At 30.5% G+C, this 21,692-nt stretch overlaps 1 protein-coding gene across 4 annotated transcripts in view; it reads right to left on the bottom strand.

Annotated features, from left to right (window-relative positions):
* Positions 1-804: 804 nt before the first annotated feature.
* Positions 805-21,692, bottom strand: part of mamo (maternal gene required for meiosis) — a 150,779-nt gene continuing 129,891 nt past the window's right edge. For all 4 annotated transcript variants that reach the window (XM_085952434.1, XM_085952456.1, XM_085952442.1 and 1 more), the window contains 2 exons: positions 21,015-21,107; positions 805-3,940 (listed from right to left, as the gene is read on the bottom strand). In XM_085952434.1, the coding sequence (XP_085808560.1) occupies positions 2,627-3,940; positions 21,015-21,107 (1,407 nt within the window). In that variant the 3' untranslated portion in view covers positions 805-2,626. The remainder of the gene's footprint in view (positions 3,941-21,014; positions 21,108-21,692) is intronic.

The raw sequence follows: 21,692 nt of genomic DNA, 5'->3' as shown, positions 1-21,692 counted from the left end.
ACATTCTCTTTTACTCTATACTCTAGATAGGAACAGTGGAAATACATTTTTTAAACTCATCACTCCCTAACACTGATCGAAACGAATTATTTTCTTATTCTGTACCTATGTGAATTTATTTCGGTTTAAGGCTAATTTATCCAAAAATACAACATCAGTCATCATAGTTATTACTTATATGAATATATTAAAATGTTTCGAGAAAAAATACAATATTCCAATAAAATCAGGAAGGATTCGATTGTGCTAGTTGACTTAAGGAGCGAGGGTACCACTTCCATTAATTTTTCATAAAAAAATAAAAAAATAAAAAATCAGATCAATTAAACTATTAAATAAGATTTTTTAATAAAAATACATTGCAATCGAATTCTGCAAAAAAAAAACTGTAGGATACATAATACCAGTATTTTTCGGTATCTTTTACTTGTAGAGATGCTGGTGAATAAAAATAATACTATATAACTACATACATACTACCAATTGCTACATATTATCTTCTTGTAGCTTATTAAATATTGGCAGATTATTGTGGTATGATAGCTTTGAGATATTCAAATTATTTTTACTGGGGATGCTACGCATCTACAGCATATATGTACCGCACGCCACTGGTCAATAATACCATATAATTTGATTTAAATATGTTGTTTTTTTATATAATTTATTGACTTTCAAATTATCATGAGTGTCATAAGAATAATAGAAAGAGGTTTTTAAATTCAGGTAAAGGTGTGAAATTATCAGTAGGTAGGTACCTATATATCTTCGAGATTTTAAATTCTTTATTTTTTTATAAATAAAAAAATACACTAAAAAGTAATATCAAATTATCATCACACCGTTTTATAATATGATGAATGGTTGCGTGTTTTAGATAATAATTTGAATTGTTTTTTTTTAATTTTCTTTTTTGTAAAATAACATTGAATTAGCTAGTAAAATTTGTAAGTTAAAATTTAAATGAAAATAAATATGAAAAAGGTACTGAAAAATTATTCGGTTCGTTTAACAAAAATTTTGTGGTAGATTTCAAATTAATAGTGATTCGTAAAATGGTCGGTATTTTTTAAAAGTATGTTGCAGAGAGAAGTATATTATCACAATGTGGGCAGTATGATTGTCAAATCAAATAAAGAAATGTAATATTATAATGATTTTGCTATCCACCACAAAATTTTTGACTATAATTTACCCTCGCCCTGTTATCAACATTTCGGTCTGTTTAAAATACGTTGTTTTCACATATTTATATACAGTTATAAAAATTAAAATGTCATATTTAAAGTGCACACAGTATTATTTATCAATCATGGTTTATAACATTTAACTTTGAATTAATTAACAAGATAACATTTAGTTCAAAATCACACTTACTAGAGCTAAGTAAACTTATTACATCAATATACGTAATGAGGTACATCAATTTGGCACAGAGAGATTATCTTAATCTAAAATATGTTTTAAACGTATTTGTAGGTATATAAATAATAAAACATTTTTATTTTTACCTATTTAGTATTTCGATGTTTAAAATCGTCATTCATTATGGTTTCAATTTTCATTATGTCTCATCTATAAAAATCACAGCACTTGGAAACGCACTTCGCGCCAATTTTCTTTCGATTTACAAATAAGAGGTATATACGTATGTGTAAATATATATAAGATCAAAAGTTACAAGAAAAAACACTTAGGTAAAAACACCAATATTTAATTACAGTCTAGTATCGTTAATTTGGTAGGTAATAAAAAAGATTAAAATTACTGATTTCGAATAATGCCAGAGTATCGAATATTTTTTTTTTGACAAGCACCTAAACTAGCGAGAAGAAATTTTGAAACACCAAATACGAATAGTAATTATGTTAACAGACACCGATTTTATTCTAAATATAGGCAATTTTCCAACTAATTCTACTAAATGTGCTTACCCAACTCGTTTTATTAAATTGTTTTAGCTAAGTTTCATGTTTATCACCCGTGAATATTGCATTTGCGTCACTAATTCATAATTAATATTGCAATTGATGGCATTCGATTCGCCCCATTGATAATTTGTGTCCCTTAACGTTAAAACATAAAATACAATTTCGATAACTAGACAGATAGACTGAAAAATCTCTACAATTCAAAATCATTTATCACGGGAATCTTAATGCGTTGTTTTCATTTCACAGTGATAATATTATAATCAAATTAGAAGACTAAGTATTATTAATTACAATATAATGCACTGAATGTCATTCATTCATTACTTATCTATTGTGATTAAAATCCAAATAAAACATTCTTAAATTGATATAAAAAGTTTGTTTTTATACTTAATAATATTATTATTGAAACAACCGACGGTGAGAAGATAAGGCAACGTAAAATCGATTTATGTACTTTTTGTCAGTGTATATTGAACATATTCCTTCGTTTGACACAATTACTATGGCTCTATTATAATAAACGTACTGTAAAAAATATTTGATCATTTATGAAACAACGTTAAAAATTTGCTACAGGTTTTGTATAAAATACCACCGAGATCGATGACAAATTCAATTGACTTTTGAACACTACAGTCTCGGCACTTTTACACAGAGTAAACAATACCCAATACCTATAATGTCGAAGTTCAGCGGGGGGCATTATGAATGTGGGTAGTCAAGTGTTTAGAAAGGTAGTCGGCTCTGGCGAAACATTTCCCGCAGGCTTCACAGTGGTAGGGTCTCTCACCTGTGTGGATTCGCAGATGACGAGTTAAGTCACTTTTCCCGCCAAAAGCACGTCCACAGAACAAGCAGACGAATGGTCGTTCACCGGTGTGTTTACGGACGTGTAGCTTCAGATTTTCCTTCGACCGGACGCATTTTCCGCAGAAGGGGCAGGCGAACCTTCTTTCGCGCTGTCTATCAGCGGAATCTGACCGCAAGTAACTGAGCAACGACGCTTCTGACGGTGCGACGCCTAGAAGTGCAGCCTCCCGCGCGACGCCTAACAGAGTTGTATCGTGAGCCACTTCCCTAGCAGAATGTCTCTCACTGCTGTCTGCACGCGATCCACTACTACCGGGTTCACAAATCGAACTATCTGCCATAGAACTGATATTCGCAAAAGACGTTTCCGGCTTTTTAATAACAATCTCCGGTATCGGCGAAGTAGATTCTTTAATTGTGACAATTTCTTCTTCGCTTTTGGCGGAGTCACCGGCATCTGTTGACATTTTTTCCGGAGTCGCCCGAGGCACGAGAGAATCCACGGTATCGTCTTGGTCAATATCATCAATCCTCGATTCACCGACTGCTTTGCGGGAATCGGTTTCTGAATCTTCGGGATCTGTGACAGAAGGAGCTCGGCGGAAGCTGGCAACTGTCAAATCTATTTCGCCAGATCTTCCGAGGAGACCTTCGTTGGTGCTGGATACGTGATCGCTGGAGTCATGCGATCGTTGTTCTCCACCTTTACCGTGAAGGCGTTCTAATGCGTGATTGAGACGGTGCTTCTTAAACGATTTCAAGTAGCGGAACTGCATGCCGCAGACGTCGCAAGTGAATAACTTATCGGCTGGGAGACGAGCGCGGTGGTTTTGTTCTCGATGTTTGACATAAGCTGAACGGTAACGATAGCTCTGTCCGCATTGCTCGCATACAAAAGGTTTTTCGTCCGGTCCCGGAGGATGTTGAAGAGCTGCATGACGCTCTAGAAGCCAGGCCGAAGGAAATGCCGCAAAGCATGCCGGGCATCGGTGGTCACGAGGTGTTGGGTCTTCGAGATATGGGTATGAGTGACAGTGTCTGGGAGCTATTGAAGGGGGTGGAAGGTGATGCAGGGAGCGGGGCGGTAGCAGGTCTTGCAGAGCGCGGCGCTGGAGAAGGGCGAGAAGAGCGGCAGGCCAGCCGCCGAGAGGAGTACCGCTTCGACTGGAACCGGGTGAACTGTCGATCGCAAGCTGTAATCAAATGCAGTAGTTTCAAAAACAGAATAATCAATATTATACCATTCGTAATATAAATAAAATTATAACTATAAAATTGCTATATTGGTAAAAAGATATTTTTTCTGTAAAAATGTGAAAGAAAAAATAGAAATAATAATACATAATGTAATGTTTTCTTTAATTTTTGATTGAATGAGAATTTATGAATAGGAAACAAAATCTCGAATATTAACTAGAAATATTATGGCCTGAACTAGTTTTTTATAAAATATATTTAGGTACTTACATTAATTTCCAATGTAATTAAATAGATACCTACCTATGTAACATTACAAAATATAACAAAAAAAATCAATTTTAGTGGTTTTGTATAGCATTTATTTGTCAAAATTGTATTTTTACAGCTATGATATGCATGTTTTTGTTTCAAATGTGTGTATTAAACAAATAAAGTAAAATGAATATTATTTTTCTGCAGATATTTAAATTTTTTCATGTAAATTAAGATAGAAACGATCTGATGACTTTAAATTGTCTTGTGAAATAAACAATATTTTAAAGTGATATGAAAAGCAATGAATCTTTTTTTATATGACAAATTGAAATGAATTCTGAAAATTATTAAAATCATATTTTCTGTGTACCTATTTTTATTTTGATTAAATAAAATGTATGTGTTTGATTATGTAAATGATTTTTGAAATTACAAAGAACGTCTAGACAATCTTCTGATAGTTATTAATATGTCATAATTATGATGATACATTGTTAACAAAACATACAATAGTAGGTAACAATACTACATTTTACACCACATTCACTCCAAATGAAATAAAAATAATGCAATTATTTTCTTGTCAAATTCACCCGAGTGTTACGAGAAGAAAACTTAACAATGCTGCCTTAAATTGTCAAGAGTTATGATTTTACATTTCACTTACAAATTGTGCACCTTTTTGCATTAAATAAACTTAATAAAAATTAATTATTATTTGTAACTAGAGGAACATATTATTTAAACTTCCTAAATAAATCGGCATTATTCAGTATTAATTATAATTATTATATTTTGTGGAAATATTTACAAAACTTGAATATACGTCGCTAATAGTGGCAAAAACTAGATTTGTTTTACGTAATACATAGCACTTTTTAATAATAATTATTAATGATAAAAAAAACTAACGTGGGTATATTTTTCACTAATAATTAATATTAGGTTGATTTTTTCCCCAGTGTTTTGTAATTATTTAAAAAATATTATTTTTATATTACTGACTGTTTTTCTAATGAAAATCTCTATTCGATCGAGTATAAGTATTTAAATTATTATTAAAAAACATCATTCCCTTGACAATTTTATAAAAACAATGTGGAAACATTTTTATGTGTGCAAACCATAGTATTTTGGAGAATGTTTCCCTTTTAATTCAGTACATTTTAATAGTTAAATAAATGAACTGGTTAAATTAATTTAAAAAAAAAACAACAACAAACGATGTCACTAACGAATCCGATTTAAAAGTATGAAAAGTATTCGGTTTATATATAGGCTTTTACATCATTACAAATCAAGACAACTGCCAGTTCAGATATTTCTATCACGTAAGTATGGAAACAAATATAATAATAATTATCATTCATTGTTTTTGATTTTTTTGTGCAGGCATCTAAGTTTTTGCATTTAAAGATATGATTATATTTATTTGTTTTTTTTTCTCAAGTTTTTGTCGAATATTGATCAATTGAAAATAAAAACAATCCAACATTTTAACAACAGGTCATAAAGAACAAATATTATTTTACAGTTACAGTTACAAAAAAATGTCACTCATACCAAGGTACTGCTGATTATTGCTTATTCGTTTTTTTACCCAAAAATATATTACAGTGCCTATAAGGATAACAACAAAGGAAATAAATGTTATGTTTAGAAAAATTTAAAAGTCAAATATTTATGATGAGACAATGATTGAACAAATTAAATATTTTAAACCGTTACATTATTCACATTCTGGATTTAATTTAAAGACGTATTAACAAACATTTCGGTAATTGAAATATTAAACAAACAATTCATTAACATAATTGAAGAATACCATTTTTCTAAAAAAAAATTAAGTTTGATGATTTTTTTACTGTTCAAGACAATATATTTTAGAAAAACTTTGTTTAGAATTACTTTGAAATTAAATGACAATAATTAAAATAAAAAAGATTCTTGAATTAGGATGAAAATATTTCTGCCAAATGCCATATCATATCTCATAACTTTACAATTTTCAACTCGAGTATAGTTCAGCCAACGAGAAATTTAGTGTGACTCATCAGACAAATACTGTTGTTCTAAAATACTTATCTTCTCCTGTGTGACAAAATCAATGAAAGAGAGAGAACATTGATAATGTTATATTTTAGTAATTGAGGCACACCAAATATCTCGTTGGAAAACCCACAGTAATGTAATTTTTTATATCAATTGGTGGTTAAATTTTGCTACTTAATACTTAATCGTGATTCGCAGCCTTCAAGTAAGTCTTATTCAGGCAAGAGGCACTCTAATTTATATAAATGTGGTCGCAATAATAAGTATTCATAAATTTATTCCCATGAATGTAAAATATATTATGTTATTTTAAAAAATATATTGTATGTGTTTTACAATAAGATATCATTGTATACGAAATTTTTTGATACCAAATCTTCAAAGCATTGATAATGTTAATAAATACCGATACTTATTGACAAAAAAGCCTGTCGCAAAGAAATGTTTATTAAGTTAATATGGTTTCTAAAATACTAAGTTTTGAGGATATTATTCCTGAATAGTTGTTGGAGTGAAAGGGGGAGAGGATCCTGTCTCTTTCTGTGATTTTAATACAAAGACAAATCGTTTATCTTTGTAGGTTTAATAATTGTGAGACAACCGAAATAACTTTCAACTATAAATAAAATTATAGGATTTTTTTTATCATTTTGTAAAAGAATAAAGTTCTTGTAAAATAATGATGATGCCGAAAGACGAAACCCGGGTAGTAAAAAACGACTCAAATGGAATAATTATTTAATTAATAAAACTTAAATCCATTATCATTTAAATTCAAATTCCATCAAGTACCTTCGGTCGATTGTATTAATAGAATAAAGTTCTGTTTTGATGGGTTATCCATGTATTTTAAAACATACGAATTTCATTATTAATTATTCGTTAGATAATAATCGTAATGTATGCAATATATAACATAATATACTTTCCTATTGTGTTAGTGAATGAACGAAATGATAAGATTTTACTAAGTATGTATTTTTTCGTCTGGTAAAATGAACAGAGTTAGTGCTTCGGTGCCACTAGAAACAATCTAATTATTAAAATATTAAAATTATTCTCAACTATTTTTTATCAAGTGCACACTCAGGGTTTGTAAATCACATCACGAAAAAAGTCAACGGTTTGTAGTTATTATTGTGGTTAATATATTGTAAAATGAAATAGGTAGCTCAATATTTATAAATTGTACAATTTTTACAGTGCTTGTGTTTGATAATATGTTTTACATCCATGGTCATTCACTACTTTCACCTGTGATATATTATTAATTTTGTTCTGGTTACAATAATAGATCTATGTCATTTTTACAGTGTGTTATGCAATAGTTACCGTAGCAGATAAATCTAGGCTGGTGTGGGTGATAATAGGGTAGCACTAAATTGTGTCGAATAACGGACAATTGTTAAAATTTGAATAACTGCACTTGGGGGTGATAGCGTTCACTGTCGAAAACAATTATTACGCATTAAGAGAATTCCTATCAAATATACTAAACTACTTATATACAAATTACAATACATATAAATATATCTATTTTATAATAATATACTAATCATAAATAGTATCTCTGGAAGTTAGGAAATAAAATAGTATTTTTTTTATTTAAATGTGTGTATCTATTTTTATAAAACTATCAGTAATAAAAAACTCGTACAAATCTTGATAATTCGTCATTATTATTTATATTAATGTATTTTTATTCATTTAGTTATTGCTATGTTTTCTTGTAAATATTTATATCTTTCTTAAAATAAGGAGAGGAACATCAATAAAGGTGTCAAGTATTGCTCTACAGTTTGGTAACAAGTAACTATACAAATTAAAAACAAATCGGTTAGTGCAGCCCTTCAAATAGCAACATTGTTGAGTCTGTAGTGTCAGTTTGAATTACAGCATAAGCTCGATTAACCAGAACACGTGAAATATAAATAATCCGGATTATCGAACACAAAAAACTTCATAAGATTTTCCCGATGACACTCGGAAAATTTCGATATATAATTATTAACTTCGGAAAATCAAGCTTATTCTGTACATATAGTGGCGTACTAAGAATTGATTAAACAAAAATATTCGCAAATTAATTAAATATTAAGTTAATGAAAACAAATCCTAGAAAAAAATGTTACGTCAAGTGGGAGACAGTTTTGGATATTCTGAAACTATCCGGGTGACTTTTCTATCGCATGAGCTACTGACCTGACCTACGATTCGTTCAAAATTATATATACGCAAATATTATATATGCACAATCTTTGCCAAGTTTGTAACTAAATCGAGGTGATTAATAAAATTACGAACACGATTCATAAACAATTATAAGTGGTCAGGCCCTAATTTATTTAAGACGTTTTTATATGTACTTGTGAACGATTATCATATAGTATTTAATTCAATACATAAGATTTAAGAATGTGAAAATTTTCTTAATGAAATTACATAATTTTGAAAATTAAAGGTTAAAAAGTTACATTTATATTCTATCTTTCTGTAGCTTCAAAAATAATTGTTAAATTCAATCAATTGTATTAATATTATCGTCCCCGAATTTCTTAAATATACTAAATTATTTAATAAGTTAAATTGGTTAGTCTGGCTATGTATAGGGACGATATTATGTTCTAAATGAAAAACCATTTTCTTTTTTATTTTACTGAAAACAATATATCACGAATTTATTCTTAGTACGCCACTGAATCTGTTTACATTTGTCCCATCTGTGTAAATAAATTATTTTCGTGAGTGCATTTTATAGTTTTACATATTTTCTACATACTCATAGCAGTGCATACTGTATACATACAGTTTACAATGTTTAATAATATTATCTAACAGGGGGCAGATTTTTTTATATTGTTTACTTGGATAAAAAAATGTAACCTAATTACAAATGAGTGATCTTTCTGTTTTTATCTTAGAGAAAAACTTTATTATCATTTCACAATGTTCATATTAAATATTGACCAATGAAATAAAAAGATATTGAAAATTAAAACACGGAAGAAGAAAATATTAATAATATATTATCTACACATAAGAAAAACAATGAATACACCCCTATTAATATGTTAAACATATTAATATCTGATCAATGATAAATTCAGATAATTGTTTATATGAGCAGATAGATGACTTTAATTTTAAGGGGTGCAGTAGGACATATATTTAAAAAAAATGTTATAATATACCAGATTTATAATCAAACAAACTAGAAACTCTCAATTCATGGCAATAAATTGACGTCAAGCTATTGGATAGTGGGTACGCGTGATACAGGCATATGTCCATAGAAAGATAACATTATTTTTACATGAAAGGTGGAAAACAAAAAATAAACATCTTCACACCACATTAAATTTGATAATAATTGACAATTACTAATATTATTCTATGGTATTTTTTACACATGTTTAATTTTTTTATGGGCTCCACGGTGCGTTGAGCAAATAGTACCTATCTAGAACTCGCCAAACGTAGCATTTGCCACATAAACCTGATTGCATTATTATTAGTCCCGTCATATTAAGGTTATACCAGCAAGTAATTCCCCTAAAGAGGAGGCTTTGCACGTGCATACCACTAGTTTCCAGTAAGTACCACTGCCGCCATCTTGGAAAACAGCGCCTGATTTTAAATGTTCAGCCATTTTTTTTTTAATATTGCGTACAAAAGTCAAATTAAAAAAATCAAATTCCTGATTGAAATTGTTTTTTTTTCATTTTTTCAGACTCTACAGCTTGTTAACCATTGTAGATGAGATGAAAATTATTATAATTTAAGATATGTATTTTTTAATTTTCTTCAACCTTTATTTGAAACATTTTTAGATATTTTTAGCCGTTAATGAGATGTAGCTGATATAATAAAATTGTCCACCATTTTTGAAAATGGCGGCCGTAGTACACCATAATATGTGAGTGTTGATTATTGGTATGTTGTTACTGGGTTAGCATTTTATATTTATATACTTATGCAAATTTATATTGACCTAATATGACAGGAGTAGGTGTACTGACAATGTTCACAAATTAACGTTTTTTTACGCGTAATTAGTATTAGGTACTATGCCGGAATATAAATATATATTTAAAAAAAAATGATTGGACATATTTTTCTATGGGCATTTGAACCTGCATCATGTTTCTTGGAATGTTCAAAGGAAACTAAGTGAACAGCGCGGAGAAGAAGCGGCTCCATCAGACTAAGCTAATGGAAGAACCATTCGCCAATACTTCGACTGACTGATATTATGTTTGTCTATATGTACACACTACCAAACAATATAATCAAATTATGGAGACCGAATATTTTAATGTATTGTAAAAGCGTTTAGACCACCGACACAACGACTAGACGTTACATTACATTTCAACATTTACACCCCGTCGATGGCTACTATACTTACTACGGAGGAAGGCTCGAAAGATGTATGTTGGGGTCAAACGCAACGTCTAATGGTTTGTGTCGGCGGGCTGCGGAAGACGCTGAAGTTCGGGCGCTTTTGTCATATTTTCGTTCGCGGATATTTAAAAAAAAATCAGCGTTTTTGACAAATCGAAGAAAACCGATATTTTTAATCACAATCATCAATCACGTGAGAAGTTTCGCAGGTTTTGTAATTTTTGGATAATGGTAATTTTATTTCAAAATACTGTCCCGAAACAAGACACGACTGTCCAGAAATCGAGGTCGAGAGAGAGAGAGTGCATTTTAAAGCTCTTGCTGAACTCCGTTCAAAACGAAAGTCATTAATTTCACTGTCGTCTGATGATGCTGTCATTTAAGATATAGTATTTATATAAATTTATCTGTTAGTTAATACAGAATTTACGGGTATTTTAATTTAAAAACCGGTATTTTGGTATCGATAAATACCGGGATCCCGGTTTTACTAATTTTAGCTACCACGAGAATGATAATAAAAGAGAACACTAATAACGTCATCATAATAATATTTAAAATTAAGTGACTTCATTAGATTTACAAAATTGTAAAATCTGCTTAAATAATGTGACCAAAATAAATTGTCTGCCGGCCGTATTTGGAACTAAAATCACAATTATCCAGAAACTACCGAAGATGCTGCCAAATTATAATTTGTAAGAATACCGTGATTATTAGAATTGCCCAAAATTTTTGAATCTTCTTCCAGGGTTACCTTTGTGGTTTTCCTATAAAAAATATTGAACTAAGTTAATGAAAATTAGTGATCCTAGAATGCCTTTTATGTTTCTTTTTCGTTTGTTTAGGTTTAATATTTATATAAAAAAGGTTTTTCTTTTAAATCTCAAAGGGTTATTTCTCAATGACACAACGGCGTCCCCATTTCATATCTACTTTTAATGGTGTTAAAATTTTATATTTATCATATAGATCTAAATGTTTTGAATTTCCTTTAATTTTACAATAAAATTTTCGATCTCCATTTCTGATATTTTGTCAATTTACATATTTTTCATTCATCTAGATTTAACATTTAAAAAAAATAATATAAACCTTTATAACAAACAGTCTGTGTTTACTTTGTTGCAATGTCACCATTCCGTCTCTACACGAATCAGCGCTTCTTGACAGCGTCCGCAAATGAAATGGGCACTTATTCGTTTCTATAATAATTTTAACGTTTTGGAATGTTATTCATTCACAAATAAAAGTACTCAGGTTTTTTTCGTTAAAAAGAACCCACGATAAATCTCACTGTGTATAGCACTCGTAATGAAAAATCCGTTAATAATCACAATTTGAGATCTAATTTTTAATACGATTGTATTCTCCCAGATGTTTTACCTTATCAAAATATCACAGCCTTATAGGACATACTCAAAAGAATCGCCCAAATACCTTAACATTTTCTATTTACGTATTACGCGTGAAATGCTATAATATTATAATATCCAAATTTAGCCATACACCATTTTATGGCGAAACTATTCAATTAAAAATAAACCCCACCACAATTAATTTTCGACATTCCACAATTAAATAAATAAACTAAAAAAATGTGATTGACACACTAAAAATAATAACAATAAATACGAAACAAAAACATAACTTTCCACAAATAAATTGGGAAAATGAATACTAAATAAAGTTTTAAAAAAAATAATAATATTATCTAGTAATTAAATTTACTGAGTTTATTTTTTTTTCAACAATTTCATTGTTTTATAAAGAGACTGGCATTGCAACAAAGTAAATAACATCCCCTTACATAATCACGAACATCCCCTAAGTATCTATATATGATTGCTAACGCACTTCTTTTTAACCAAACGATATATTAAAAATAACAGTTTGACGATCAAAATTTATACATTTATTTTTATAATCATAATAATTATCAATTCTATCCTATTTATTTCAGTTTCCATTGTCCTGCTCTGTGGCAAAGAATTTCTCAAAGACAATCAACTCTAATTAATTATTTTTTTCCCTTCATTACCTACATTTGTATAGTTTTATAAGTATTGATAAGAAATTTTGCTACTCTCATTATAAACACTGTTGATATTTACAACTAATAATATAGCTCTGATATTATTCAGCCAAAATTAGATTTTAAAATACCAGACTTGCTCCCAAAGAACAGACAAATTTAAGCAATAAAATCGAAAACAAAAAAACACTTCGGTCGGCATTTTGAATACAGTTTTATACATTAAACAAGTAATATGCATTATCTGTCATATTCAATAAAATAAGTGTGTTTTAAAAACAATATCGCTAGAATTTATAATTAATTAAAATATTGTATGTACAAAATATGAGGAACAAAAAAACTCGCATTAGTTAAGTAATAGGATGATTTGGTAATTTAATTTACCGCCAAAAACTCAAAGATGAAAATAACATGACGTGCATTTTGGATTTATTACAATATATTATCTAATATAAATGAAGCACTGGCGGCTCGTGGGTCACAAGCGCCTAAATAAAATAAAATGAAATGCGAAAATAATATTATAATTAAATGAATATTATTTTTTTAACAAAAACTATAAAGAAAAACATAGAAGTTAAAACAAGCTACAATAAAACAGTTGCCATCAAGACTAGAGACCATTCTCCGTTGTCCAACCGTCTCATTATACATATGAGATCTTTTCAACATACTTATGTATTACAATTATTTATTATCACACTTGGGGTTTTGTAAAATACAAAACACCCTTTCTTTACCACATTCAAAGCACCATGTTTCAAATCAAGAAGGAAATACTTCCAGATATGTGATTGCATGATAATTAAACAGTGATAAAAGAACAAATCCGTTTTTACTGGCAATATTAAGCGAACAATACCGAAGACCAATAATACTGATGGCGACTACGGGTTCCATATAAATATATATATAATAAATTAAAACACACAAATAACACACCTGTCGATTTATCGTCAATTATTAATAAAATTTTAAACATTTTTTTTTATTAATATCTACAAAGTTCACATCGTTAATTAGTATGGTGTCAGATTCTTGTAGCAGTGCAGGTGACTCATTTAAGTGTTGGGTCGTTACTTTCAAACCAAACTAACACCATTCCAAAGTGATTTTGTCGTGGCCGCAATGCAAGAAAAATCTGCCTTTCCTTTACTCAAAAATGTAAAAAGTTCTCAGAATTCTACAAAATGTTCAAAAACTAATGAAAACAAAATTAAGCGTTGGGAAATAGTATACATTTTAAATATTATAGATTACTTTATAATGTCAAATCAACAGACGGGAAATTTATGTGTTTTAATTTACAATAAATCTATGTTAAATGGCATTGATATATTATATTTTTAAAGCAAAAATGCTTTGCGAACTTTCGTATACATCTCATACACAGATTTTATCTAAAATTTCAATTTCATTTCAAAATGACAATGCTTTTATATTCTCCAATCTATCGGTTTCTGCTGCTAAAATTAAAATAAGTTTTTTAAATAAGCAATAGGACTATTCTTGATACTTATTTGATTGTGTGAACTTGATAAAAAATAGTTTGATAAATTCTATAATAAAGCTTGAGGGAATTGAACAATTAAGATAAGATTTGTTCATGTGTTACAAAATCAAAAATATTTCTGTATGCATTTAAAAATCAAATAAATAAATCATGCTTCTGTATCCTACTTTGATAGATGAATAACTATTTTTTCAGGAGATACACATCTAATTAGTAATGTGCACGAGGCGCTACTGCGGCTTTTCTCAAACGAAATAAAATGACAGCTCAGGCTAGCACAACAAAAATATATTATGAGCATTTCTAGAAAAAATATACATACTACATTTAAATGACAAGAGTTTCGCTTTACTTAATGATGTGACTCCAAGCTCATACTACTTCTTTAAATATCACAATTGAGATGAAATCAAAAACTAACAATGCAGAATATTCTTAGAACATTCCGTTTGTCTCAACACAATAACTATTAATTTAGAACACATGCGTTTTGACAAGACACGCAAACCCACCAATAAACTGGCACTCATCTAAAACCTCTTACGGATTATATAACCAAATTGCTGGAAAATTTAACAACAGTTATTTTCGTATCCTTAATAACGTCTTATATCAATTATTTATCTTATCGTTTCAGATCACAGTTGCGGCTTTTTTTAATAAAATCACATTCTGGGTCGATTTCCCTAAGCCGAAAACCTCCCCGAGTTTTAAAAACACTTTCCAATGCAATGTCCAATATGTTTCAATGAAGAGATTACTGTTGTGTGAAATTTCACAGAAGTTTCACGGTGGCGTGTTGCGAAGCGTGGCACGGGGGGCGAAGGCCTACGGGGATCCGCCCCTAGTGGGGGCTCTCTTCTTCTGTGTCGACGGGGCTCGGCGAGAGAAATTTTCTCACGTACTTTGGATAGTGCGTCTTTTCGTGCGCTTTTAGAATGGTCGATCGAGAAAATGTCTTTCCGCACAAAGCGCATCGAAATGGTCGCTCACCTGAAAGGATAAAGTTTCTGTCTTACTCATATCAACAAAAAACATATTTCCAAAAAGAAGAAACACATTAATATTAAAAAAATAACATATATTTCATTGACAATCTGGCAAAAATTGACATGTAATTTTTCATTTTTTACGTTTTTCCTAAAAATTGAAATCTGTTAATACAATATCCACTCTGTAGAGACTCATATTATGATCCCCTTAGACCGAACATGGTGATAAAATGTAATAAAATATGTAATTTTATTTTTTGTTCTATTTCATCAATCAGGACAGGTTTTGTCCCCAACAAATAAATTGTGAATATATTACAAAAAGTAAATGAATAAAATACGAGTAACCAACAAAATTATTTATTTGTTATTTATTAATACCTACGTATCTACCATTTCTTTCATCAAAAAATAACAGTGATTAAATCTATAATTTAATAATATTAGGTATTTTAATTATGCTACAGTTGAAACACACGTTCAATCTTTGACTAATAACTATACATTTTCCAGATATTATTGATTATTAATATATATATAAATTATAAGAACCTAGCTGATAGACTAAATAAAATAATATTTTTAAGGCATGTGTAAACTAATAAGTACAAAAGATTTTTTTTAAATTTTTGTAATCAAAGTGAAATGTGATAAAACTTAGTTATAAATCTTTATGGTGTTTCAACAAAAACTGACAGTTTTATATTTGCCACCAATTTGCACTGGTATCACTTTATGATTTCAAATTTGATATGAACAGTTTATAGATATGGAAAAATAGTCATTATAAAAATGATTGTTCAACTATAACTCTGTGGTAAAATTTATATGATATTTTCGGTTGAAATCAAGTGCCAATGGATCAAACAAGACGGTAACGTTAATGAAAAAAACCACTGGATTTGAAGATTTGAAAACCTTCAAATAGTTAGTTTATGGGTAAGCATTCCATCTTGAAAAAGTTATGGCTTGGTGTGGTTTCAGGGCAGGAAGTGTAATCGGGCCGTACTTTTTTGAAAATGCAATTGAATAGATTACCGAAACATAATTATATTTTTCGGAACGAATTGGATGGAGAGGACTTGGAAATCATATGGTTTCAACAGGATGGCGCTGATATACACGTGAAACACTGGGTTATTGAAGATTATTGATTTAATATCGCTTGTTACTAATTTAGAGAATTTTCAAAATTAAAGTTTACGCTGATAAGCTAGAAATCTCAAACATAATATACGGATGCATATTGTGTTGAACTCATGGAAAACATAACCTAAAGAATGATTGTCTCTCAGAGGAGTTTACATATTTCATATAATTTCCATGTATAGGTGTAAAAAAATCAAAAATATTTCTGTTATTACTTTACTTTTCCGACCATGTCCGATCCTAATAGGATCATATGGGCCTCCACAGAGTAGAGGTTTATATTAACAGATTTTTGGTTTTTACGAGAAATCGATGTCAGCCACTTGCTCAAGCTATTAGGTCCATACCCTGACTCACACACAAATTGAAAAACAATATGTGTACTTGTCAGACCCAGGATTCGAACCTGAGACCCACACTTACCATTACTTTACTTACTACTACTATATATTACTTTTTTTATACAAAAAAAAACCAGTCAGTTCTTATTGAAACATCCTATATAAGCGTTGTTACCATCCACATAATATTAAGTGGACACTTATGTAAATTTAATTTCTCAAAGTGATATAATTTAAATTCCAATCGAAATGGTAAATTAATATGTTTATTTCAAAAACTGAATTAATTAATATTTATGTCTTTATCAACAGTATTTTGATTACTGTTTTACATTATATACTAGCATAATAGTTTTCTATTTATAATATTGGACACGAAGTTCAATAATATTAATTTATTATCTTGTGTTTAGTCTCTCTCGCGTATATTTTAATCCCAAGATAATATCACAGTAGTGTATTATGAAATGTGCACTTTTTCAAAATGTTTTATAAACATCACCTCGTTTTATAATATTTAATCATCGACTAATTATCCGTAATAATATTGAGATCTTTTAAATTGAAATAAAATAACGAAAATAGATTATGTTATATCGATGGAGAAAATTTGACTACTCGTAACCCAGTTTTGAGTTAAAAGTTGACCCTTCGTAACCCATTTTTTTAGCCAAAATGGACTATGAATGCCAACTTGTTCAGATTTTCAATACCTACCTATCTGTTAACTCAAAGTTACAACAAATATCATAAAACTGAACATAATAACAAAAGTAGTTACCTTGTAACCATAATGTATAGGTGTTAATGGAAAAGGTTTAAGTTACGAGGAATTAACGTTACGGTTAACGAGGTGTCAACATTAAATATCTTCATTGCATTGTAGAATGACGCATTTTAAAAGTTGGTAGCTCGTATGTGACACGTTCGGCAGTTTTTTCAAAATTTCAAGATTTGCAGGAATAAAAAATGTAATACTCGAAGAATGCCACGCATTCTATGATAGTCTCCCTCATCACAATAAATCAAACTGATTGAGAGGTTCCATTTAGTATGAACTGTTTCATCGTATCATAGAATTAAGCTTCTTTTGTCGGATATTGTAACCTCGTAAGATATATTTTCGTCAATAACTTATATGTTTCATAAAAATATTAACATTATCTGATAAATAAAAATATTGTTTCACTATTTATACAAAGATTTTTTTTTGGTTTTGCTTTATTTTCAATACTTTTCGTTTTATTCAGTTTTAATTTTTTATTGCTCCCCTGTAAAGTAGTGAAAATGGTGGTTACGGATGGTCAACTTTAACGCGAAACTGGGTTACGAGTAGTCAATTTCTCACCATCGATATGACAAATATAGTAGGCACTGAACTTTGTCAGTCATACGTATTTTGTTTTCATTGAACTAATACTACAAATTGCCTATCATATTATATACCTAGATGAAACTAAAGCAAAAAATAAAGAATGGTTTTCGAATAAATTTTGGAAATGATTTAAAAAATATATTTGCATCGAAGTTATAAAATTCACGTAAATTGTATGCCTCTACAATTATACTAATAATAATTGTTCAAAAAAGACTTCCTCTACGATACTATTAATTTCTATGAGTGTGTGTATGTTCTTCTCACCATCATCGACGTTAATATTTCATAAATAGAATATGTTGTTATGGAACTTACCCGTGTGAACTCGGCAGTGATCTTTCATATGATGACGCAGCTTGAAGGCTTTTCCGCAGAACTCACACTTGAAGGGTCGGTCCCCCGTGTGGACCGGCAGATGAGCTATCAGCGACGACACGTCAGGAAAGCTTTTACCGCAGAACTTGCACAACACTACATTGCCCGGCTCTACCGATCCAAGCTCCATATCCAACGGATGGTCTTCGGGAGGAGGAGGCGGGGCGTACGACGCGTCCAGGAGCGGCCCCATAGGAGGCAAGGGCAGCGTCCTGCCCAACACCGCCTCTCGGTACTTGAGCGTCTCCAGTGAATGAGACAAGATGTGTCTGGTTAATTTGCTCTGATGCGGGAATCCCGCCCCGCAGTACATGCAGGGGTACAACCGGCCTTCCCCGTCGCGGGCCCCGATCGAACCCGGACCTCCTCCCCCTCCCCCACTGCCCCCGTCAAAAGACTCCTGCAACCACAAAAAAGAACATCAACTTCTTTTCCGGTCGCCTCGCGTTGGGCGCCACTGCGGTGCGTTTTACTACTCGACTACGACTAATATATTTAATGTACTGTTTCCGAAAAGACTCGGATGCCGGAATGCGATTGATTAACATTTTTTTTTATTTTCTTTTCGATCGTTAAGTTACCGACAAAAACATGTTTGAGAAGTTGACGCTCATTTTTGTTTGGCAGAGAGTGCAGGAGGTATGCGGCGCGGGCTGCAAAGCGAAGAGTCGCAGCCCGAATCCGTTAGGGATTAAAATCAGCGTCGGCGCCGCTGACCGGGGCCGGTATCGCGCGGACACGCAGTTTCGTTATGCGATCAGAAAAATAACAAAAATGATATATATTATACGTAAAATATATATATGAATAAAAACAACCATGGCCAAAAAACGAAGGTCAACTTCTTGACAGCAAGGCATAGAAAGGGAACGTATGTTTAGTAGCATAGCACATTGATTTAGCATGCAATAATATAAAAGAACATAATTCAACACCAACACTTACGCATATAATATGTGCACACGAGCCTTTTCAAAAAAATAAATACTTACACAAAAATACCGTTTTTGAAATTTGAACTTACAAAAAAAGACAACATATCTATTAATCCCAATAAAAAAACATTTGCTTCAATTGATAATTAATATAATTATTGGTTATTATAAAACCATATTTTTTTTAATGCGTAATCAATTAATTTATTGTAGAAAATATTTAAATAATCACACAAAAGCATGCAATAATAGCACTACAAAATACAAGCAAGAAATTATAAAAATAAATACATCTTTTAAACATGCTAACGACGTAGTACTTGTTCAGCAGACACATCAATTATTTAGCTTTGGTATAAATTAGTGAAAAATACAATTATTTGATTCATGTTATACTATATTATATATGCTTAGAAGGACATTATTAAGTCTCAATAAAATAGGAGGCCGGTCCTGATCTTTATATGTTCTAATTTACTTAATGTGTCTTTCAGTCAAGAATAAATAATTATTGATATACCAATAAAATGATTTAAAAAATATATTGAAGAAATATATACCTATCCACTTTATCAGATACTTTTTTATAACGTACAATAACTGTCTATGGACTACATACAAATAATCAAATTTTGTAAAAATTTAAATGTATAAATACTAGTTTTTTTTCTATAATATTTTGAATAATAAAAAACTCACTAAATTGAACAAAGCTTATACAATTTATTTTTAATATAAAATGGTCATTCCAAATTATAAAATAAAAATTAAAATATTTTTCGTAATTAGTTATGATAATAAGTTACTGATCTGTTGTCGTGAAATTTATTTTAAAATGCAATTAAAAAAAATCACCAAACCAATCATTAAAAATAGTATTCATTTTGTTTAAATTCTATTTTGAGGAACTTTTTTTACCTGTACAATAAATCTAGTATGTAACTGAATAATTGTTAAAATGTATGCAACATTGTAAATGCATCAAATCCTATGTGAATTTTACAGTTTCTAGTTGTCGTAACTACTGACCATAATATACGCACGTGCAAGATTATTATATTAATAATGAATGGGCATCATTATTCATCAGTGCGCACGCAGGCAAATAAAAATAAATGCGACTGCTTGAATATATCACGCTTGAATTACTAATGCATGCACTGTATTTTTTTTGCCTAAACGTAACTTGAATGCAGGAATTATCCTGCGGCAAGCTTATTCTTACAGATGCACCAAGTCACGCTGCACACGACAACCGCTTGTTGGTGACACAGATACTCCGCGGCTAGTGGTCTGTAACACCAGCATCAAATCTTCTTGTCCAGATCGTCCCCGTAATGAACATCTGACATACGGCATGTCTCACTAACAAATGGTTGTCGTGTGTGTGCAACATTACTATTCTGCTAAAAAAACCTTCTTCCCGAGCCCTGATTATAATGCACATGTATCTGTCTACTTTACCATGGGCGTATTCTATCCACGCATTGCTATTTTTCTATCTATGTTTTTAAGTGGAATAAGTATACTGAACTAACGAAATGCTTACAAGTGTCGCCAACAATTGACAGTTTTATTTTGAATAAAATTACGATAAACATACAATAATTACTTTAGAATAATTGGCGTACTCACAGATTCATGTAAGGGATGTCGATAATCAGATGAACTCTCTCCCCCACTTTTGTCGTCAGGCAATCTGTCCCAATCAACCTCTTTTTTTAGCGACTGAAAATTTCAAAGTCCAATTTAAAAAAAAAATGTTACATAGATATTAATATCATTTAGGCCAATGTGTATTTGATCAAGTGAAATAATCCAATAGAGTTAGACAAGGGGTTACTTTTATTACTCGTTAAAAGTCTGTTAACTCTGTGGAGGCTCACATGGAACAAAAATAGTAATTATTTTTACTAAATATACAGAAATACAAAAATGATCTTTCAAAATTTAATTGTATTTTCATCTGCATTCTTATTGATAAAACAGTGATGATAAATGGAAATATAATGTTTATTTATAATATTAAAAACTACTGCGTAAATAGGTACTGTGGCGAGTCGGGAAGATTTAATTTCAGGGCCGATATACACTGTAACACCAAGCGACGTATATATGCACAACCAACCCGACGCGCGCGCCATTTGACGTGACCAATAATTCCAGAACCACTCTCAGTATGTGTTGTCCGTTAAGCTTGGGGTTACGGAGTACATTTTAACATTATTTACACTCCAAAAATAAATCTTCCCGACTGACCACAGTACATATTGGGTTTTTATAACATAAACTTATTTCACATACAGAGGGAGA

This window comes from Rhyacophila brunnea, unplaced genomic scaffold (assembly GCF_057557595.1).
Source record: "Rhyacophila brunnea isolate RB1 unplaced genomic scaffold, BYU_Rbru_1.0 scaffold_10, whole genome shotgun sequence".
Classification (NCBI taxonomy): domain Eukaryota; kingdom Metazoa; phylum Arthropoda; class Insecta; order Trichoptera; family Rhyacophilidae; genus Rhyacophila; species Rhyacophila brunnea.
Note: the sequence above shows the minus strand (reverse complement) of the source record. Positions and strands in the feature narration are given on the sequence as shown.